The sequence below is a fragment of the Echeneis naucrates genome, chromosome 6 (assembly GCF_900963305.1).
Source record: "Echeneis naucrates chromosome 6, fEcheNa1.1, whole genome shotgun sequence".
NCBI classification, from domain to species: domain Eukaryota; kingdom Metazoa; phylum Chordata; class Actinopteri; order Carangiformes; family Echeneidae; genus Echeneis; species Echeneis naucrates.
Window position 1 is genome coordinate 21,544,556 of NC_042516.1, and position 23,706 is coordinate 21,568,261.

At 42.8% G+C, this 23,706-nt stretch overlaps 1 protein-coding gene across 9 annotated transcripts in view; it reads right to left on the reverse strand.

Moving 5' to 3' along the window:
- satb1b (SATB homeobox 1b) overlaps positions 1-23,706 on the reverse strand; it is a 60,921-nt gene that overhangs the window by 11,004 nt on the left and 26,211 nt on the right. For 5 of the 9 annotated variants that reach the window (XM_029503336.1, XM_029503330.1, XM_029503338.1 and 2 more), the window contains 6 exons: positions 22,250-22,361; positions 21,075-21,152; positions 17,666-18,165; positions 14,898-15,110; positions 10,312-10,383; positions 9,769-9,933 (listed from right to left, as the gene is read on the reverse strand). In XM_029503336.1, coding sequence (XP_029359196.1) covers positions 9,769-9,933; positions 10,312-10,383; positions 14,898-15,110; positions 17,666-18,165; positions 21,075-21,152; positions 22,250-22,361 — 1,140 coding nt within the window. The remainder of the gene's footprint in view (positions 1-9,768; positions 9,934-10,311; positions 10,384-14,897; positions 15,111-17,665; positions 18,166-21,074; positions 21,153-22,249; positions 22,362-23,706) is intronic. The other 4 variants (XM_029503332.1, XM_029503335.1, XM_029503339.1 and 1 more) reach the window with 2 other exon arrangements.

Below are 23,706 nucleotides of genomic sequence, written 5' to 3' on the forward strand. Positions count from 1 at the left end.
ATGTTTTGAGCATTGATCATGTCAATGCTACTGAGAAAGGTTGGGCTCATTGTCCTGTTGTCAATAGCTGTGAAATCGCCAGCAGCTGATAGGATTGCACATTATTACCTCAAGTGTGAAGAAGAGCGACCTAACATGGCCAGCATGACGCAATGTGGTTTCCACTCTCTCTCTTGCTTGCTCTTTCATGAGCACCTTGAGTGATAGCACACAGTGATGGCTCTCTTCGAACATTTTATTTACAGCCATGAAAAGCAGCAGCAGAGAAACCAAACAAAGTGATGTCACACACATCAGTGGTGGATCTGATTGAATATCACATTAACTCAGTACGTTTTTACCTTAACAAAATATTGTCTTGATGTTGAGGTGTAAGATGATCACTCTGATCTCATTTCGTCGTCCAACTCTACTGCCGAGCGTCTGAGAAAGCTCAGTGCTGTTGTAAAAAATACACTTATACTTATTTCCATCAGTTTTATTGATTCAAACTGGTGACCCTCCAGTAACAAGCTCACCGCTCTGTCTCTGTCTCCACCCTCAGAAGCACGCCTGGACGCCGACAGCAGCGGAGAACACACAACTAAACAGATGGCGTGAAGGCACTTAATATTTCAAATGGATATAAAGAAAAAATAATTGAATTGGGTTTAGAAAAACAAAACTAACATTTTTTTCCCCTAAAAATATACAACTTTATTTACACTGTATCTAAGGCTGTTCACCGTATGGTAAGACTCGAATTTTCATAACTTCATCATCACTCGCTGGTCCTGAGCATTCACAAGAAGCCAGACAACAAAACAGATGGATGAAACGGACATCTTTTTGAATTGACAGGCCTTACGGATGGTTGGATTTGCTACCAAAGAGATGGATGATGAAATATTTTGTTCTCATATGTACAAATCATAGAGCTACTTTTGTCGTAAGGAAAGCTTCTGGGGATTAAAAACAGTCATCTAAATCATTTCAAGTGTGCCTTTAAAAATAAATAAATAAATAAATAAATAAATAAAATAAATCTTTTTCTATTATTATTAAATCATGTTGATATGACTCTGGTGTCTTGTCAGAGTGGATGCTTTCCAGATTGTCATTGCCAGATTGTGCATTATCTTCTTTTGCGATAATGTCAGTGGCTGAGCTTTAGGAGAGAAATTTGCCAGTCTGAATCATACATGCCAAACAATTATCTCCATTCGAGCTGTGACACGGAGAAGTCTTAGCCAAACAGTGAACGTTGTCTGAAGGGGAGGTCGCGACCTCTGCCGATACAATAAGCGAGCTGACAACAGCAACAGACTGACAGCTAACACGACACACATTGTGGAGGCGAGGCATGACTGTGCAGGAAATGGCCCTCTCTGTGTCAGCACTTGGTCCCAGAAACAATACCGACCAGTTCTGTGTGGCCGTTTACGTCATGGCTGGCGAACCAATAAAGTGTGCTGGGAATTTTCGAGCGACCAAATAAAGGCAGATGGGGCATAAAGAATAACCAAAGGCAAATGACCAGTCCGTCTAAAATGGAGCTCATTAAACATCTGTGTGGTTAAATCTTTTTTTTTTTTAACCACGACTTGTTCTTTTTCAAAAAAGTCCTTCCTCACACATATAACGCAGCAACAGTAACACAACTTAGAGGCTCCCAGTGAAACCATGCTTGTGTTGCATCATCAGAACTGTTAAAGTTGCCATAAATTAGACCACAGAAATATATTGCCACATTTAGTATTTGTCCGCGGTACTAAAAACAACATTTGTAAGCAACATATTTTATCTCATCAAGATGTAAAATTGATATTGCAAAACAGTATAATTTTGTTCTCTTTGCCCAGTAAAGCACTTCAGATTGTGTATGTGTATGAAATGGCGGAAAATTGTGTCACTGACAATGCTACAGTACAGCACATATGCCTCTTTATGTTAAATATTAGTACTGTTGAAATTGCGCCGTAATCTGGTTTAGCCCAGTGGTGGGCAGATATTTGGGTGCTAACACCGACTGCACAGCTACACACATTGTTCAAACACCGTTCCTCCACCACAAATTTACCTCTTGCTGATAATCTTTTCAGTTCGGTACTGCTGAGGCAGATGGAGGATGAATGCACAGAAGACAACAAACACACTGAAGATGAACTAGAAATAAACAGCAACGGCAGCAAACATTACAAATACAGAAAGCACCTACATGGAGTCTGATTCCATCAATTATAAGAGCTTGATTAAGATTTAATTCAAAGCTGGGGTTTAATTGCTAATATCAAAGCATAATTAAGCTGATAAATCATGACTGATCTTATTGAATTAGGGATTGAAATAGCAGAGAACCTGCAAATTGTCTATGTCAGCTAAATAAGTGTTTTTAATTGGCCTACAACTTTGCTTCACAACTAATGAAACTGAACAAATTTTCATCCCCAAAAGGTGTTTTGAAATAAAAGTCTTCAACATGCAGCACTTTATTCAGTGCTGTCTGCTGCCTCTGTATTTATTTTCTACCTTAAATAGAATATTTACAAAAGTAGCAACAAGGTGAAGTATCTCACAAGGTAAGAAGACAGACTGCCCGATTGTCTTGAAGATCAGTTTCTGAAGTGTAGTGTGAAGTCAGCGACTGAGGAATATGATGTAGTCAGAGTGATGTGGACAAAGAGGCAGTCTTTAGAGGGGGAGAGACGAGGGCAGAGAGAGAATACTGTGAAAGACAGAGGGAGAGCAAATAATGCTAGCAAACCAAGTGCACACAAGCACCAGCATGAGTACTTGGATAGGTCCTAATATCTCCCCATGCAATTCCACCTCACTCAGACACACACTCTCCTGTATGCACACACTTAGACAGACTCACACTCGCTCTCTCTCGCTCTCTCTCACACTGCATCTGCCGGAGCTAGTGGCTGTAGTTAAATTGAAATATTTCCCGGCGTGTGTCAGAAGCATGCAGAATGGTAATTATGACAGATCTGATTAGGCGGGCCGAGTCGGGCGGCTCCGGGCTGCAGGTGCGACCTTGTGCATTCCTGCGTGTGTAAATAAAATTAATTACAAGCGTAGGGGGCGCGCAGCGCGTGACATCAGCGCGCACAGGGGGGACTCCCACGGGGGGCACCCTAATGGAATATTTTCCCCGAGTCTAATAATACAGTTGGTATTGACTTGAGGTAATTAGGGGGATCATTAAAGCGCTTTTCCCGGCGTATTTGCCTGCCTGATCAGATTAGCAAGAATGGGCCTCAGAACAAGCCCTGTGTGGTCTGTCAGGAGAAGTGGAGACAGTGAGAGAGGGTTAGCAAGCTAACAGTTGTAGGAAAAGAAACCACTAGCAAAATACTGTGCCTGTCACTGGGACAGGGGTACCATCTGCTAACAAGCTAGCAAAGTGTGGGGACTAGTAAGGTTAGGAACACAGCTGGAAGGGAATACACTGGTTAGGACTGAGAGAGGGCGCACAAACATATTCAAGTACGACACGGGTTAACTCGTAAACACCTGCTCCACAGCAGGGATTTGTCATATCATAATAGTCTAGAGGTTGATGACGCAGAGACAATTCGGAGTCCTGACAGTCAGGGCAGAATCCTAGTTGGTTCTGCAGGGTAGGAGGTAGGCGAGGAGGAGAGAGTGAGTAGTGCAATTGGAGACAGATGGGGTAAGAGGTGGCATGTAAGGCGTAAGTGAGAGAGATGGCAGGAGAGACGCAAAGTGCTCTGGGCATGCTCAGTCAGACCCCGTGCTCCTGCTAAGAAGAGGAGGAGGGTTCGATGAGAGAAAGCAGGCTGGTGGGAATTCCACTGTCCATTAAACAATAAGAGAAAGGCTCATTTCAGAGGGAGGGGAAGACTTAACTGTTTGCAAGATAATTCATTCGCTAAATTAATTATTCAGACAGCTGGGTCTCCAGTTCAAGAAATTGTGTCTTTAATAATAGAGAGGATCTGGCCTAGCCTGTTTCCCATGGCAACCTAATAACCAAGCAGGCACAGGAGATAAATAAATAAATCAATTAATAACCAGTCACGGCCCTTTTAGATCCCCAGGGGTTGTGATATGCACGCTCTGATCCGTCTAATTTGAGGGAGAGCGCGTTGTGGAGAACTGTGAGTCCACAAGAAAAAAAAAAAAAATGAAGATGTCTTGATGGCTGCCCCACCACAGTACTCAAAGTCGAACTTAGGAGAGGAGCTAAAGCTGAGCACACAATTCCCAAAATGCTAACAAGTATCTGATAAAATCTTTGCTTTATCCATTTTTACCAGCCAATGGTGTGATTTAACACCATTTGTACACTCTTCATGCAAAACATGACTTCTGATGTACTGACCTCAAGTGTCTCCTCAGAAACAGACAAACCTCTGAACAGTCACAATTTAGAAACAGACACCCAAAAGGTCAGCCATCTGCCCCTCTTATTAAGCAGCCATTGGACGGAGCAGTGGTACAAGCGGTGTGTGTGTGTGTGTGTGTGTGTGTGTGTGTGTGCTGTTGGTTTGCTGTAGTTGGCTGGATCGTGTGCTAAATATCTGAGATATATCGATTGAAAGCAATAAAGGAGTTCAAGCTTAGAGAAAAAAAATGTGCGACCACTGAACGAGCTCCCCCCGAAACAGGAAATTAGTCATTTTGGAAACATGAAGGAAGCGGTTCCACTTATTCTGTCACCCTCCATTCCTACTCCTATCAGTGTCCCCACCCTCTCCCACCTCCATCCACCCACTCCCCCACCTCTCCAGACCAACGAGGCACTCACTCCAACCCCTCCCCACCCTCTACCCTCCACCACCCCTACCCTCCACTCGAGGGACTGCCGTGCCAGGCGGGTGCAGGGTGACAGATGGCATACACCAACTCCCCCCCTCGCTCTCTCCTCTCCCCCCTACTGCACCAGCCCCCCTGCCCGGCCCCCCCGGTGGCTCAGCGGCGGACCAGATCAGTGCCATTCTGTCTCATTAGAGCCTGGCTAATTAGCGTAGCCTCTTCCAGGGGAGAATGAGCGAGTGAGAGAGAGACAGAGAGAGAAAAAGACATGGGGAGGGCGGGCGGTGTTGGTGGCAGTCACAGTGTTCTGTACTCTACTGGTCAATGAGGAGTCGGAGGGCTTTGAGCCCCGCAGTGCGCAGGGCTCCCTGGGTGCTTGTTTCATGACAGCAGGGACTCTGATTCCATCCACTGCGCAATACCTCTCAGGAAGTGTCAGGGATGTTTAGACATAAAAGTTGTGTCACAGGAACAGCCCCAAGCTGCTCCACCCCACCTCGGCTAACCTCCCACCGCTCAGCTGAACATTAGCCGCCCTCTCTGCCAGGCTAGCCAACACAGCAAGCCTCCCCTATTAACGTGAATGAGAACAAAGCGCACTAGCTTGCTCGATAGCACTCCAGCCCTACTGAGCCTGTGAATAACGTTGACATGAACTTCAGGCTATCCAGATCATGGCTTGCACCTCTGCAAGCTTAAGCGAAATGGGCTGTTTGGCGAATATAGCTACTTCTGGCAGTGACATCTCTGGATATGAACCAGTACAGCACAGTTGTTTTCTCCAAGTCTGACATCTCCTGAAGCTAAATGGAGATGGAGCGTTCTTGGAGCATTTGATCAGCTTGAATCATTGTGGGATGGATCATGAATAATGATTCTGATTTTTATCACAGCGCAAACCTAATATGTGTCCTAATAAATCAGAGCAGCTGGACATGGATTCCTTAAAAAAAAAAAAAAAAAGTATGCTCTGACTTGAAGTGAACAGCAAGCATTAATCTGATAGAGTAATGTCGCTTGGGTTAGAGTCACTGCTCTATAGTTACTACTCTGAATATGTGGCAGTAAAAGTGTGATTGAAATGCAACATTGAATATGTGAGGGGAGGGGTGGGAGGTGGGGCAGTTAAGGGCTGGCAGAGCCCTGCTGTGGTTACGAGCCCTAAGAGAGGCCAGGATGGCTGCGTTCCAGAAGAGCCCCCCCCACACACACAAACACATTCAAATGTGTCTGCACATAAACCCATTTTTGATGTGCAGAGAAGCTCTTACACAAACACACATCTATATATAGTATATACACACAACTCAGCATACACTCAGTGGAGCATCCACCAATCAGTTACCTCCCATTTACTGATTTTCTGCCCCGGGGGCCACCATTGCACTGACCTCCTCCTAATTCTCTCCTATCTGCTCTCTCAGTTTGCACCTTCCTGTCTAAACGGTCTAATCTGGCTCTCTGTGAATGAGGCAACACACAGCTGGTAAATACACAGAGACACTATATGATCCACACACTCCCACATACATACGGGACCAATACCCATACCGATCCCAGTCACCTGATCCTGTGCTTGCGTAAGCATGCTGGGAAATCCTAAACTGAAGCAGCAGAGGTTCAACTGCACAACGAGCCGACAGGACAGCGCCAGCCTCTGTGATGAGGCCTCTTCCCCCACCCTCCCCCCCACAATTATTTTCCTGGACCCCATATGGGCATCCTGCCAGTCCAGCCCATCCTCCATCCTCATCACCAGCCTCATCCACACTGCACTCCCAAGCTCAGTGCCACCAGTTTCTGCTAACATGCTAATCTACCCCAAAGGCCTGGATGGAGGTAGGTCTTATCTAACAATGCTGCAAATAAAATATACACTTTTCTGTTCATCCTTACTGACTGATTTAAACTACAGTGAGCTCAAAAACAATTAACACTACTGTATTTAAGACTCAGTATCGCAGCAGATTATTATTTTACTAACAGAAATGAGCAAGTCACATGATCATGATCATGTGACCGGAGTGGCTCACCTAAGCATAAATATCTTGCGTATCTCTATCAATATATTTTTACCTTTTACAAACTCACGCAGCACCATGGTATATGGTTTGCTATTAATGAAGATGGATTAAATTTAATAAATTAAACAAATGGCATCTTATCACAAGTAACATCACAAAATAAATAAGCTGTTATCGCCTCTTCTTCTTGAGACTGTTTTATGTATAGTGGTTAATAGTGTGGACAAACGAAACCACCATCTAATTTATATGTTGAATTAATTATTTGTGAATAAAATGTAGGCAGCACAGTGCGATAGCGGTTAAAGCTGTTGCCCCAAAATAACATGGTCCCAGGTTTGGTTCCTGGGCCTGTGGAGTTTCCTCCCACCGTCCAAAGACATCATGTTTGGGGTAATTGGTGACTCTTAATTGTTTGTAGGTCTGTGTGTGAGTGGTTGTTGGTCTCTGTCTGTCTCTGTGTGTTGCCCCTGTGATGGACTGGTGACCTGTCCAGGGTGACCCCTCCCTCACCCAGAGTAAGCTGGGATCGGTTTCAGCATCCCCACAACCCAGAACCCGATACGTGGCAGAAGAAGGAGAATGAATAAATGAATGAATGAACGAATGATTAAAATGTAAAAAATTGTGAACAATGGCTATCACAATTTACACAAGTTAGTTCGAATTAAAGTCCAAAACACAAACGTCCAATTTACGATGACAAAAGCAGTAAATGCTGGAAACCGTATTTATGATAGGAAGGTGACTCAAATGATTTAGTGATGCAAAAACTGGGACTGCCAAAAGATTAAAATTTTTAATCAGATTAATCTCATGGCCGCTGTGGATTAAGTTAGATTAATCCCGATTAATATTTATTCATTATTAATTGTGTTTCATTTTGTGGGGGCAAAAAAAAATGATGAAAGAATGAAATATATAAATACTTAGCATGTGTTTATTTCAACTAAAGAGCAGATGTGGTGTCTAAATTACAAAATAATGATTAAAAAATAAAATAAAAATAGTAACCACATCTTCTCTTTTTCTTTCTTGTTTACTTGTTTATGGGAGAGGAGAGCTGACCGCTTCCAATGTACAATGTTAGCTGGAGTGGTGAGATATCTGCGAGCCAGCAGTGTCTGCTTTTCATGGGCTCCTCAATGAGCCGACCACGAGTGATGGAGGTATCCGTGGAATCGATACATTGATACTCACATGCAACTCATTTGAGCATCGACTACGTCAATAAAGTATCAACACTAATTAATAAATGTGAAATAAATGCGTGCCTGGCTTTGCTCTGTACTGCTGGCCACCATTTTGGACAGCAACTTAGGCAACTCTGTTTGGACAAACTTCATTAGTGCGCGAGTTTTTTTTTTTTTTTTAGGATTTTGAGAAGGGTTAAAATTTTATATCAAATTGATCATGCAAATGAATGAATCTGGATTAACATGTTAATTTTGACAGCCCTAGTAAAAACAGATTTAATTCATTTTCTGTCCATCAGGTAATCAATTACTTGATAAACTCTTGCAATTCTGCTGCTGTCTGCAAAAAAACCAACACAAAGTGATGGTTTCTCTGTATAGAGGGGGCAAATGGCATATCACTAAAATAAAAGATATTTCCATCATTGCTGTTGAACTAATGCGAATTCTCGATCGTAAAATTTAAAATTTTATGCAATCCTCTGAAGCTGAATAAGTACAATGTTCTCTCACCTTAAATAGGAAAGATATAAAGTCCAAGGTGGATGTTTTTTGTTTTTTTTTTTGTTGAGGACACCGACTGAAAACTGGGTGATAGTCCTGTGATTTTCAGAGTTCAGGGGTCCTGGGGAGGGGGGGCCGGTGGTGCTGGTAGTTGCGGCAATGCCGGCTGGGTAGTAAGGGGGGAGACCAGCTGCCCGGGGAGCGCCCATTACGAGATGGAGCCAGAGATAAGTGCTCTCCCAGGCCCCCTTTCACAGGCATAATTAGCACACTTCTTATCTGCTGCTCAATTCACATTCACACCCGCCTGCCATGAATGGGACGTGAAAGAGAGGCAGAAATCGGGGGGAACGAGAGAGGTAGAGGGGCAAGACAGAGAGATGGGAGGGAGGTGGAGAAGGCACGGTGGAAACCTGTTCCCAGACAAACCTTCATTTGAGAAGAGAAGACATGTTCGAGTTAATGCTGCGACCGCCTCGCTCTCCCCCTTTCGCTTTCTCCACCCTTCCCAGGAGTCTTTGAACTCCTTAACAAAAACAGTGGTTTGTGCATCAAACTGCAATTTGGTAAAACAAAGCTATCTGGGGGTATAATCATCCTAATCAGCAAGAAAAAAATAAAGCCTTTGCAGATATTTCTAGATTATTCCGCCCTTGGTGATCTATTTCTCCCCCTCATCTTCTTCATCAAGCACAATTGTGGAAATCTTCCCAACTCTGCCTCTGACAGACACATGAAAACCTTTAATAATAACTCCTTAGTGCTACATTTTTAAATTGCTTTTAATGTAGAGTTAAACTGCTGGTGTTTTTTCTTTTTTCAGCCTGTTTCCACCACACACAAGCTTGCATTGTGTGAGCTCCCTGCTCTATGGAAGAAGATAACAGGGGCCCCGATCGCCTTACTGAGCGCAGCTAATATAAACAGGTTTGTTTGGTGTTAAAACAGTGTCGAATGCTAAACTCCAAACCCACAATAAAGGAGACATGTGTCATTATCCTGATAAATCAACAGCAAGTTTTTTTTCATGGCTCATGATTTCCACTGTTCTTTATCTAACTGTATTGATATCAGGACATTTTGATTTAATATTTTATCTCTTATTCTCATTGTTCTTCATGTGGGATGATGTGTGTGTGCATCAATAGCTCAAGGTCACCTGTTTAAAATTAGAGTTCTGGAGCTGAAATTTTTTGCACTTAACAGGTTAAAGACAGAGCCAAAGTGGTCACTTTGGCCCCCCCAAAAAAACGGAGGTGTTTATTGTTCTGTCTTGTTACCTGACTCTTGGAGGCGGCCACCTTGGCGAACAGAGCCTGGGAAACTTTGGCCCTCTTCATCTCTTGCTGGATCTCATCGTAGATGGTGGAGTTGATGTTGAGGATGCAGCTCTCCGTCTTGCCGTTCCATTCGCTTGGCAGAGGTGACGGCTTCACCTGTTGAAACAGTAAGAATGAACAGAAAAATAAAGATCCTATGCAGAAATTAGTGCATTTTCTCTTTAAGGCTCAGACATTGAACTCTCCCTTTCCATTAATTCCATTAATATATTATGTATGTCTTTCTTTAACTAAATATTAAGTTTAACCCCCAAATATAAGCACTATAATTACATATAAATAGATTTGTTAGAATTCAAATGGTGTCATTACTGTTGACAACATTAGCTCTGCTTCCTCACTTATAAACATGTCCTTACAGATACAGCTTACACAGTTGCATGATAGATAATATTCTGCAGAATGTGGATGGTTTCTGAAAATTTGTGACTTGAGATTGGTGTTGGTGGTAAGAGTGGTGAAGGGGTGGAGTTATTTGCTCACAGGGGAAATGCCCACAGGGATTCGGGGATTCCAGTCCTCAGGCCTCACACTGTTACAGTCTTCCCTCCGGGGCTGCAGTGTCGGGAACACAACACAACCATATTTGTTCAGACTCACATGAGGTAAAATAAAAAGGAATCTTGCTAAACAGGGGCATTCACAAACACTCATGCATGCAACCACCTCACACACACACACACACACACACACACACACACTCTCTCTCAATAACACGCAGCCCTGCAGATTACACCCATGCACAGCAGCAGCATATCTTTGCTCCAAAACACTTCAACGTGTTATATTAAATGTTATTATTCTTACGTCAAGCCGGTGATTAAAACATAAATGCAAGTCAAGTGAAATCAAATCATCTTCATTCAGTTGCTTGTTGTATCTTGACAAAACTCCTTTGAGAGAATAACAAGTGTCCTAATAAACGCAGTAACCAAGAACCATTAACATATGAATCATTCCATACGAGCCCTTTTCAAAGGAGACTGACACGGCTCGGTACAAGTAGCGCGGCATGGTATGCAAAAACCATAATAACACTAGCAGCTTTGAACTGATCACAGAGTCTGTGATCCACAAGCATATATATTCATGTATTTGTCTAGACACCTAGTGCATGTTCCTTTCTGTCTAAAAAACAATCACATTCGTCTAAAATTTGTGGGAAGGCTGGAATGTCGGAGCCTTCCTGAGACTTTCATCCCGTTTTACAGCAGCTCAACATGGGCTTGTCAGTCTGAGCAGTAGGTTACCATGTCAAGCTAATTGTAAAGGCCGGGGCGTGCACTAACTGGCTTTGAGGGAGTTGAGCCGAGCCATCAGTACACGTGAGAGAAACATACCTCTGCATGTGTTTTTATGAGGCCAATAAAAACCTTCCTCTGTCTCTGGCTCAATTGCCACCCTGGCTGATTTATGTGCTTAAATTCACACCGCATTGCTCCATAGGAGAGGCTGGCAGATGGCCAGGTGTATGAGTGTGTAAGCATGTGGTTGTGGGTGTGCGTGTGAGAACTACTTTGTGCAGAAACAGGTTTAGATGATAAATGTTAATGCTCAAAGTCATACAGGTGAAGTATATTAGCCCCTTAAGATAGTCTGCCTACGTACCAACAATATTCTAAGTGACAAGAACAGAGAAAAAGAAACAACTAAAAACACACACACACACACACACACACACACACACACACACAAACACTTTGAGTTTCGGCTCATGTGTGAAATTGTTGCAGCTTGGATTGACTCTGTAAGGAAGCGGATCACTGATTTCTAATTCACCTGATGTGATTATTAAAAAGGGAAAAAGTTCAAAATCCTTCTCTCACTGCTAATAAAAACATAAACAGCAGGTGATTTCATAAAAATATTTTCTTGTCCTTCTTGTGTGAAGCTCCAGTCCATCACTCTGAAACTCCGTCCTGCACTCACACAACCTCTGATTGTAAAGATGAGCCGTGAACTGCCCTGCTTTCAGTTCAGCCCCGCTGCCTCTGAATGAGACTCTTTCCTTTTAGTTTTCTGCGGGGGAGCCTCCATTTTAGAGTTGGGTGGGCCTGTGCTTGTCTTTCTGCCCTTCTCACCTGAATTAAAGCCAAATCTTCAGCAGGGACAGAACAGAGGAGGCCTTTGTCCACCCCTCTCACCTCCTAGATGCAGCTGACCGCACTTCAAATGGGCTTAAGTGGTACAAAGTTGCCACATACCTTTCAAATGAGGGACACAGATTTTCAGTGGGGGTACAAAGTTGTTCTTTGGTATGCTGTGATTTTGAGAGAGGGACAGACTAAATGATCTTTTACAGAGCTTGTCATCACTGAGTGAGCTTTATTTTTGAAATGGGAGGGCTGTTAATGCTGCCTAATGCGTGCTAAAAGGTCAAAATTAGCACAAAAAATTATCCACCATTTGAGTACCATTCTCACCTGTGTGGTGAGGGCAGGGATGATGTAGAACTCATTTACATGCAGCGGGAATGTAACATATGTTCTCCAGTGTGCAAGTGAATTGGCACTGATTTATTCCACATGTTTCCAGGCAGGTTGCAGCCTGATACAATGGAAGTGAATGTGAGGTGTGTAACAAAATAGTATCCTAGGTTGGCGCTTGTATTCATACTTTCTGCTGTCACAAGTACACACACAACGCTGTGTACACATGGGAACATGACTAATGGCAGGTCCATACACTATAGATTTGTACTGAATTAGCCAACTCAGTATTTCACAGGACTGCAGTTCTTCATGTATGTTGGGCCATCTGTATGATTTCAGAACAATGGCAGCCCTTGTGTTCTGATTTAAGACAGATATACTGTCTATTTAATTTTACTCTCATTTCAGGCTTTTGAAATGTCAGAGAACTATTCGTTTTGTTTGTTAAACAAGCAAACTTGCTCTACCCCTCAATGGACCAAGTCAACAACACAGGTTTTCATAGCACTTTGTTTTATAGTCATCCAATCACATCTAACTACTTTTGTGGTCTGCAAGGAGCCCACAGGAGCTGTGATTGGTCGCCTGTGGCTGCTTTGCATTTTGTCCTACATGTTTGCACCACTGACAGTCTGTTAATTATGAAGTGAGTGAGTCTGCCTGCATTGAATTAGGTAATACCAGACAATAAAAAACGGAAAATAAACGGGTTAAGGTAAAATAAACGTGAAAAAAAGCAGCGTCTTCTTCCAAAGGCTTCACTCCACTTCACGTCTGACCAAGTCATAAACAGGAGCTAGCTGTTAGTTGATCAACATGGCCACCCTTAAGGTGAATGTGGCCAGCATCGAAGACAAAGTTGCGGCACCATTGTCAAAGGCCAGTTAGGACACGAGAGACAGTTGGTGTGAGCACAGACTGAGACAGTAACATTATCGCCAAACAATATTGATGGTGAGCTAGGTGAAGAAACAAAAGAAAATGAGACCATAACCCAGTTTGTGCCACGATGGATTGATCGCACTGGTAGGAGGGTTGACTGACTTCATTGACAGCTGAGCGCACACTCAGCAGTATTTGTATGAGCCAACACAAACTTAGAAAACAGGAAGAGGCCATTCACCAAAGCATCAGTTGTCGCTGTCATATTGCAATAGATCAGCAACAAGTTAGAGCTGACTGAGCGCAAACTTTGAAATGTGAAGGTACTTTGTGCCGCACATGTTATGACCAAACTGCTGCAAACCACAAATGTACAAAGTATTGATGGTGATATTGTCCTTAGCAAAGCGGTATCAGCTTTTATGGAGTCTTATGAGCTAATGATGAACTAATTTTAAGCAACACACCAGATGATTCTGGGCTGAAGCTTATCTGGCCTCTTTTGGTGCAATTTAAGGACACCACCAAGGCCACTGAAGGAAAAATGACTCTGAATTATGACTCATTTGGGCTGCATCTCCTCCATAAGCTTGAAATGTTCTAGCATCCCAAACCTAAAAGCCTGAAGCTGGTTGCAGAAGAGCATGATGTAATAACCATTCAAACCAAAAGTACATTATTCCTATATCCGTGTTTATGCCAACAACCTCACAAATTAGACAATTAGAAGTGCCAAGTGAGTCATTTCAGTAATCAAACCCACTTTAATAGGCTATTTGAAGGCTCAAAAAATTCCTTTTTACAGTTTTGAAGGCACTTTCTTTTGCAACTGATGTATCTGTTGGCATTATTAAAAGTTCCAAAAAATTATTTTCTGTGTTTGCACTGGTTTAATGTGGCTTTTACAATTCTTGAGAACTCAAAGAACAGCATGCACAACAACCTGAGAGGTTATTAAATGTCAGCATAGTGAGTTGTTGTCGATTTATTTAGTTTATTTAGCCGAACACTGTTAATTATGAGATGAATTTAATATCTATACTTGGCTAATTAGACCTATCCCACAAAGTGTTACCACGTTGCTCTTGGAACAAACAGAATTATTTGAAATTCTCAAATGTTTGTTTTTTTTAATTTTAGGTTGAGCTGTTATGATTACAAAACCAGCCTGATTCAGATGTAATACTCAATGTTTATTTAATCTATTTTCGGTGATCCTGCTGTTGCCCTATAGGTCCACCTGTTCAATAGATGCTGTTCAATAACAGTCATTTATGAGCCAATGTGAGAAATACACACTGCTGTTGTTTTTTTGGATCACTTATGCAAAGTAATCAGATGTTTATTCAGCCTAAGGCTATTGTGCGAGTAAAAGTAAAGCAGTGGAGAAGTGACTGTGCAGCTTATGTTTAATTGGAGGCACAGGGTAGGTCGCAGGACTGATATTAATGGATCAGGCCGGGTCCAGATTTGATTTCGAGGTAACTGCAAGTAAGAGATACATCTGGGTCTGGTACCAAGCTTTGCAGGTGCGGATTTGCAGAATTAAACCTGTTCAGGATGCTGCATTGGACACTGTATTCTATGGATGGATCTATGGCTCAGCTCTGCCTCTACGAAACATCAGTAAAAACAAAAGGTGTGCTAACTGCGTCCTTACAAAGTAACATTCAAGACAACATTTAAATCGCCTTGAACCTAAATAAAGAATAACCACAGGAACACATGCACAGAGAGGTATAAAACATCTGGTACCTGTACGGGTCGGCTGGGTGGAGTACTGATGAGTGGAGCAGAGCCCATTGCAGAGGCAGCTGTCAGGCTCCGCTCCCTCTCCTCCTGATAGATGCGGTCACGCTCGGCCTCCGGCAGCTGCAGGAAATTCTGCATGGCGCGCAAGTTGACCAGCAGAGACTGGGAGGCTGTTTTTGGGTCCTCCTCCTTGCGCAGGATCTCAGACAGCAAGCCCTGCATGGTGGGGAGGAGAGGTGGTGAGATGGAGAAGTGATGGAGCAGTAGAGCGAAAATGATGGAAAAGACCAGAGCTCCAAGAGAGTAAAAAAAAAAAAAACAAAGTTGGGTGGTGGGGGAGCAAGAAGTAGGATGATCACATGAGAGGATTCTTTCAGAAGACAGACTACAGTGACACTGGAGACATAATGCTGATGGCTGTGTGCGAGACTGTAAACTAATACAGCCTTTTAGTGATTCTATATTTGGGCCAGTTTTTTTTTTTTTTCCCCATTTTCTGTGTCGAGGAGGGTGGGTCCTCATTCCCAACTTTCCATGACTGATGATGTAAAATCTTTCTCCTCCAAATCCTCCAGACTCTACCGAGCTGTTGTCTTCAAGTAGAAAAATATCATTCTGCTCTGTCACTTCATCAGCGATCATTATTTCATAACAAAACAACCTCATTGAAACTTCTGTGTGGCCTTCGAACTCACTGCACTCGGCTGATGTTAATTTTTCAGATCTTGGACATGTTCTTAGAGCTGCGTGTCGCTCTGGATAAGAGCTGCAGCTACTTGCCTGAAACGTGGAAGTCTTGTACGGCGGGCAATCAGTGTATCCTCTGTTTACTTTTCAATAGCGCTCAATTCCATCATTATGAGACGGCGATGACTCCATTATCAGAGACATGTGATTGGGCCTTTTCATCAGCTCTTGGCCACACACTGTGCAAACCATCGCTCTGCTTCTTCTTGCCATCAATAGGTGTGATTTGGTAATAAAACAAGGTGATGGAGAACATACTTATGCTTTTATTTATTTTTATGGGTTTTTTTTTTTTTTTTTTTTACAGCATGCAAGTCCTCTGCAAAAACGTGCTTGGTGCCATTTGTCTAACTATTAAAATGTATGCAACTAGATGTGTCATGCTTAAATAGGCAGGTCTGTGGTATCCAGACAAGTGTGGACAGACATAAAATTACTCTGGAGAGTGACGTTTTTATGGCGAAAAAGACTTGATGTGCACAATCACTGGGGAGTTAGATTAATGGCATATTTCCTTTATGTTTGTCTGTTGGTGTCTGCCTCCAGTGTGCGCATGCTTATCATTCCTCAGCATCAACCCACGCTGTCTGTTTCTTTAGTCAATCAGTGTCCCCCAGCCCCCACCAGGAGAACAACGTTAGCTCCTCCCCTCTGGCTTCTGCACTGAAAGAGGCACCTTCATGTCATCACTCCCCCTCGCCCCCTTCGCTTTTATTAACACAGGCTGTTGGAGAAAACACATGCCTAATAAATAATCCTCCAAAGGCAAACTCTCCAACGGCACATTGGGCTAATTCCTCATATCAGCCACAGATAAGACTCTGTTTGTGTGGGAGCTTGCCCATCTGCACAAAAACACTACTGTCTGACTGTTCTACATAACACACACACACACACACACACACAATTAATTTTAAGGGGGAGTCGCTACATATTTAAATTCTGATTGATCCTTATCAGTTTGTTTTTTTCTTTTTCATACACAGAGACTTCAAAGCCAATGGAGTTGTAATGAGGTTTTCTGTCACCTCCTTCCAACAACCTCTTATACACACAGTACATCTTAAAACATTATCACTGACTTGTGTGTGTGTGTGAGGCCTCTGACTATGAAGTGAAACCACATACCCTGGCAGAGAGCATGCACGCCATGACCGAGCCTGGGACTTTCACATGGCAGCCTGCCAGCTGTCTTCAAGTACATTAGAGGTGCTGGATTACTGAAGTGTATGAGAGTTATGAATGAGATATAAGCTATGGAAATAAACAGATTCAAACACCAAGCTTTTCTAAATAATTACTAGTAAATGACTGCACCCATGATCTTTTATAATGTCCTTAATGTGACATGTTTCCTCTGAAACAGGATGTCAGTGTGGATTCCCACACAGCGAGGGATACCCCTAATGTGGCCATCTGATCTCTTGTTAAAGATGACATTTTTGGATCCACTTTTTTTCTTTAGTTACACTCTTTAACAGTTGTGTGGCTGCGTGATGCTGCCACCAAAGATGCAGCAGTTTTCAAAGAAGTCGAAGTGCCACTTTTATCGGCTCTGTTTGTACTTAAAACGCTTTATGACCCAGTGAATATCTACATCAGACAGGGGCATAAAGTTTAAGATATAAAAATGAAATTAAAACTAAATTATAGTACAAACGCACCCAGAAATGTTGGAGCAAATACCTTCAATAATTGTACAAATCCTACACAAAAGTACATTTAAAAAGTCCTTGTGTTTATGATTGTTGGTTTTTATCATTTCATTTATAAAATCTGTATCAAACATCATTTACTTTGACCTGGAAGTTATAACCTAATTTGGTTAAATCTCACCTATTCAGTCTAGACCTGCTGCCAAACCCGACCTCCTTCATCAAAACTGGCATGAAGGGGAATTAAAAATCAAATATAAAGATATAAAGATGGAGATGGAAATTTCAAGTACTGACATTAATTTAAACTTTTTACTGTTTTTGTGTGAGAAGTCTCTTTATTCTATCCCATCTGTCATCCATGCTCACCTGGGTTCTGTTGAAGGCCACACGGGCGAAGACGGCCTGCGAGATCCCAGCCCTCTTCAGCTCGTCTCTCACCCACTGGTAAATCTCGGAGGACACCTCTGTGTTTGATGCCACCTGTGGCTCCAGGGGCTTGGTGTGGGAGCTGCGGTTGACAGGTGGGTGGTTGAGGTACTGCTGTGACAGGGACTGCTGTGCCAGCAGCCGGTTCACTGCGTACTGCTGGTTGAGGATCTGTGCCATCACAAGCTGCTGGTTGACCAGCTGGGGGCTGATGGGTGTGGACACCAGGCCCGGGTGGTGCAGTCCGGGTAGCTGAGGTTGCCGGCCTCCTGTCTGGCCGCCGTGCGACGGCGGAGCGTGAGGCAGCGGCGGCACTGGCGAGGAGGGAGTCTGCTCTGCTGTGCTGCCGGGGATAGGCTGCTGCTGCTGAGAGAAGCCAAGGTGATTGTGGTTGTGGTTGGAGCCAGGTGGGGAGAGGTCAGCCAAGCCGTCTATCTCAGCTGCCGGAGACAGCAAGACAGAAAGAGACAGATAAAAAAAAAGGGTGGGGGTGGGGATGTTAAAAAAAAAATTATAATAATAATACAAAAAACAGCAACAAAGGTCAGAGCCAGTTATTGATTTTGGAACGCAGAACAGCAGAATGTAAATTAAATGAAGTGAAATAAAAACTAAAATACATGTGCTCAAATAAAGCTAAACCTTGTACGCAAAATTATGACCATCAGTTTAATGACCATTGTCTGGATTAAGAAGAAATGAAAGAGATCTTCTCTGTATCGGATCAAAAGTGAGCTGTGGATCTCAGCCTGACAGCTAACATTCCAGCGGACTCGCCAACGACCGTTTAAAAAAAAAAAGGAAAAAGGAGAAAATATAGATAAATAGGCTTCATTGTGTTTGACCTGTGCCTTCCACAAGCCATGCCTTCGAAATTAAGTTCAGAAAGTCTGCAGCCTCATCATGTGAAAAAAAATCTTGCAAGATACAGTAGAGTGTGTGTTTGTGTGAAAACAGGATTAAAATGTGTGTGTGGTTATCTGCAAACACAGAAGCAATGCTAATAAATCTGATTCTCTCTTTGGGTCCTTAATTCTAAAATAAGTAACACAAGCCGTCCAATATGACATTTTTAAGGGGAGGGTGGTCTGAACGTAAATTTAGGGAGCAAACTGACTTGACTTGGACTGTCTATGTGCTGTCATTTAATGGCATTTTAGAGATTTTTTGTGGCATCTCTTGCTTTGGGAATCTTTAAGTCCATAATGGCTGCTGGGGAATATTTTAAGACAGGTTTAAATTATGTGCTTAGAGGATGAAAACAATGATTTAACATTCAAAATGCTACCCACGGCGAAGTGAATGAGCATTTGGAGCCACTGAACAGTTTCAGGTTGTGTATCTCTAACTTTAAGGAATTTGCATGTGCTGAGGCTGTTTTTCTTTTTTTTTGTTGTTGTTGTTGTTGCTGTTTTGCGTGCACTGCACAGAATGAGTGAGGGGGCAGCGATCGGGAATTCATACGGATTCAAGGCAACATTAACACCTTATAAAGCGCACTACGGCCTCCACATTTCAGAATAGCATCGTATTAGATTGTGAAAAGCATACATTGATGTTATGGGCAAGGGGGAAGGTGAGAGGATGAGGCGGGGGGGGGGGGTCCTCAATAAGATGAATTTTTCATCAGATGAAAGATTAAGTGTATGGATGTTTTCCAAAAATACCCACAATAATCGTGTGCTCGAGCTGCCTGTTTCTTAACTGTCAGCAAGCACAAAACACCCAGCCAAGACGGGTCTATTGAGCGTTTGTCGAAAAACAAATGATGTAGGGGGGGAAGAGAAACAAAACAAGAAATCTTGGTAATAATCACATCTCTTCCCATAATCCCTGGCATTCCCTGGCTCTGATGGTATGGCATGCCTATTCACTCATATGTGAATGTGTGTGTGTGTGTGCATATCCGTGCTTGCACAGACTGCTGGGGGGCATGCTCACAACACACAAACACACAGGCACACGGAGGCATTTCCATGCAAATTGAAAAGAGAAGGGGTGACAGAAGAGCATGGCAGGCCCTGGGAGAAAAAGGCTGCCACAGAAGCGGGAGTCCTCGTGTGGAATCCTGCCACAAAAGAGCCCCGGATTAAACACACAATGGGAATGGGATGTGGGCTGAGGGAAGGCGGGAGTGTCTGTGCGTTTGTGTGTGAGAGAAAGACAGAGAAGGAACGAAAGAGAGAGAGAGAGAGAGAGAGAGAAGTGCAAAGTGACCTAACTCTCTCTTTCTCGTGTTGGCGTCCCTCACTCTAGCACCGCCGCGTCAAAAGGAGCGACACCACAGTTGCTGGCGGCCGGTACCTCCACTTCAGCTGGCAGAGCGGGGGAGTAGCTTTGCCAGTACCTGTGACCAGGTACTTATTCCCCTTGACTTCAGGCTCAAACTGCTTGCTAAATGCAGAGTGGTGAGGTAAATGCAGAGTCACATTGTGACACAGTGGCCAAACCACAGAGGGATGACCACGGCGCTCTCTCCTCCAGCCTTCAAGCTTGGCATTACACCAGCACTTGCTCTTCCTGCCATGTGTGGCCATGTACGTACAGCAGACGGCAGCCCGTCATGAATATTGAGGTTGGGGGAGTTGCCGCAAGGCGTGTGGTGGTGGGTACCTGAGGCACATGTGCCAAGGTTTTGTGTCTGAGGTTTGGCTAACATGAGGCGTGGACTCTGAGAGTTTGTGTGAATGTGTGTAAGTGTGTGTTGAGATTGTTATCGCTGCCTCTCAGTAGATTCACATTGTGGTTTTGCTTTTATCTGTGCCTGAAATCACCAGAGAGAATGATACCAAACATTTAAATGAACGGTTTAGAGGTTTTACTTCTTTAAGGTGGACTGTTTTTGACTTAACGTTGAGTGTGTTGCTTGTGTTAGCCACCTGGGTCAAGGAGCAGTCAAAATGGGTTTACAAAGAGTGAATCACGGTTAATTTTAATGCCATCTTGAAGGGCTGTTTGAGGTCTGGGATTAGGATTAAGATCATAATTGAGATTTAGGCATTAATATGGATTTTACTTGAAGCATACAGTTTAAGCAGGAATGCAGCTTCTCACATGTGAAGTGTGTGTGTGTATCTGCTAGCCACGATAAATGTAAAGGGACAAAAATTCACATGATGGCAATAAAATCTGCTCCATGCAAAATAAAAGTTTTTTTGAGTTCGAAGCCCGTTTCTTTCATTAAGATTTAGAGAGGCTGCAAAGGTGACACCTGAGGTAGGGAGTCACTAAGGAGTTCATTTATGTCAATCCAAAAAAATAAAATACATACAAAAATACAAAGAAACAAGGGTGAGTATGTGCGCGTGTGTGTGTGTGTGTGTGTGTGTGTGCCCATGTTGTGACATACCTAGCGCATTGGCACGCGGGCTCTCACGGAGGACACACGTACCCAGGTAGCCCTCCAGCTGGGAGGGTTGGCGCATGCCTGCACAGTTGGATGGCAGGGCATGCAGATGCACACACACACACACACACACACACACACACACACAGTGTAAAATTGTGAGGAAAGAAACATGGGGTTAAGGCTTCCTACAATACTTACACCTACTGCAGCTCAGCAAAAATATGGCATTTATAAACAGCAGCAGCACCAGAGCTGGGCTGGCAGCTGCAGCAGTCCCACTTTTGAGGAACACACAACACCCCCAAAAAAAAAGAAGGAAAAAAAAAAAAAGACAATTGTGACAGAAAACGTGTGGGAGTATGCAAGAGAATACACAAGTAGAGCAGGTCTGAAGTAAATAGCGTTCCCGGCGTATGTTACCACTTTAACAGAGGACGAACAGAAAAAAGAAAAAACAAAACTACACACACATTAGATATGATCACAACACGCTATTTGCATGGAAGCTCTGAAAACATTTTGCTGTAATATCTCATGTGTCATCACTGCAAGCAGCAGCACACTGGCAAAAAAAAGAAAGATTGTTCAACAGATTGTTAAAGCTAATATCTCAACATTAAACTGCATTATGAGCCTCGCAGCAGAGTGGTGTTCTGTTTAATCAAAAGAAATCGAAATATATCGGAATTCTATCTCCAGTTTGGGTGCTAGTGGTATTACATAACCTCATTTCCTGGTGGGTCAAAGGGGATTTTTTTTTTTTTAGATTATATAAAGCATGTGTTGTTTGAGGGTTGATAAGAAAACCTAATTGAATTTCAGACTAGGCGGTGGCTGGTTGAAGTCATTGCTGCTTTGTGTTCATGGGGGTGTTGGTGGGGCAGGGGGCATTATACTCACACACAAACAAAAAATAAAACTGTTAGAGGCCTCTGTCTGACTCTAGCGTTAGCGTAGTTAAAGCAATAATGTATAAATCAAAGATATCTGTGTTCAATGTTATCTTGAATTATTAGATAACAAGATAAAAATTTATTTCTGCTTCGTGCAGCAGCAGGAAGACAAAGAGACGGTTGGTTAGAGAACATATTGTAATAGTGACTGGTGTGTATGTGTGTATGTGCAAAGAGACAAAAGTGTGAGCGCCATACTTTGCGCCCCTCCGTTTTGCTTACCCATCATATCTTTTGTCTTCTTGAAATGTTTATACCAGCGCCCAAATTCCTGACACTTCGCCGCCGACACATTTGCATAGTAAGTGCTGTTCACAATGGAGGAAATCATACTCTGAAAGAGAGAGATTGATTGAGAGAGAGGGAGAGAGAATGAGAGAGGGACTTTAGATTCTCATTGTGGAAAATACAGACATAATATTAAAGCTTGTGAAACATGCAGTAAAACTGTAGCTTGTCAAAACAAATAAAAGATAGGGACATGGTAAAACCCAGCAAGGAAAAAAAAAACAAAAAAAAACAAAAAACACAAAACAAAAAACACATAACTGAAAAGTATCAGATATGCAGAAATTTCTGATCTCGTCTACTGAAGGTAACACAAATTAAATCAAACAAGGTTTTATCTGTGCTTTTTTTTTCTTTTCTTTTTTTTTTTTTTATCAAATGCCGGTGAGTTTGTCTGAACATTTTTTGTATTTCTTTTATTTTCGAGTGGGTATATTATAAGGTCAACTGAGCTGTGCCTCTGATGACATCAAGAGCAGGTGGCAGTGAAGATATTTACCTTCAAAAGCAAAGAAGATAACGGCTTATTGAATATCAGCATCTGGGGAGTGGGGCGACGTAAACAGATAAGCCTCTTTTATTTTTCAGCTCTTTATTTATACAATCTGTTTAAGACAACTTCAACCAGATTGAGGGCCGCGCTGAGCATGTCGTTCTCCACCGCACGTGTGCTCTACTCTCCCTTTACAGTCGACTCTTTGCCCTCTCTACATTAACTTCAACCATCCTCCTTCGCCTGAGAAAAACAAAGACGCTTTTTTTTCCTCCTCCAGTTTCATTAAAATGAATGTTTTAACACCTTGCTGGCCTCCGGGCGAATAGTGAGGTTGGTGCAGGAGAAATTGTTTTTGATTGTTATAAATATTCAAAAGAACTAAACCATCTGTTTTCAAATTACAGGTATGTCATCTTTATCATTTTCTATAATATATGCACTTGGAGGATAGCGGAGGAACGTGCTGGCAGAGCAGCATGGTGGTGGGAGCACGATGAACTGGTGCAGGCTGATTCTGGATCTCTGGCTCCAGCTTCTCTGCACAAATGATACAAGGACACGAAGAAGCAGCTGCGCTGTCAGGAGAGGTCGATCTAACTGAGTTCTGAACTCTTGACCTTTCTATTAACGCTGTAGGCATCTTATGTGATGGTAACAATGGCTAAGGCTAATGCATACAGAGCAGAAAACAACAATACCTCCACAAATGTGGATCCATACTGCAGCAGGGACGGATCTAAAGTAAAAGTCCAATTTAAGCAATATTTCATCTAAGCTACGTGTAATAGCTCAAATTTTGAAAAGCTGTAGGATGAAAATTTCCATTTCATCCATCATCCATCGACTTTTGGTGCCAATAACCAGACAAGCACTCCACATCAGCTTGAGTTCTCAG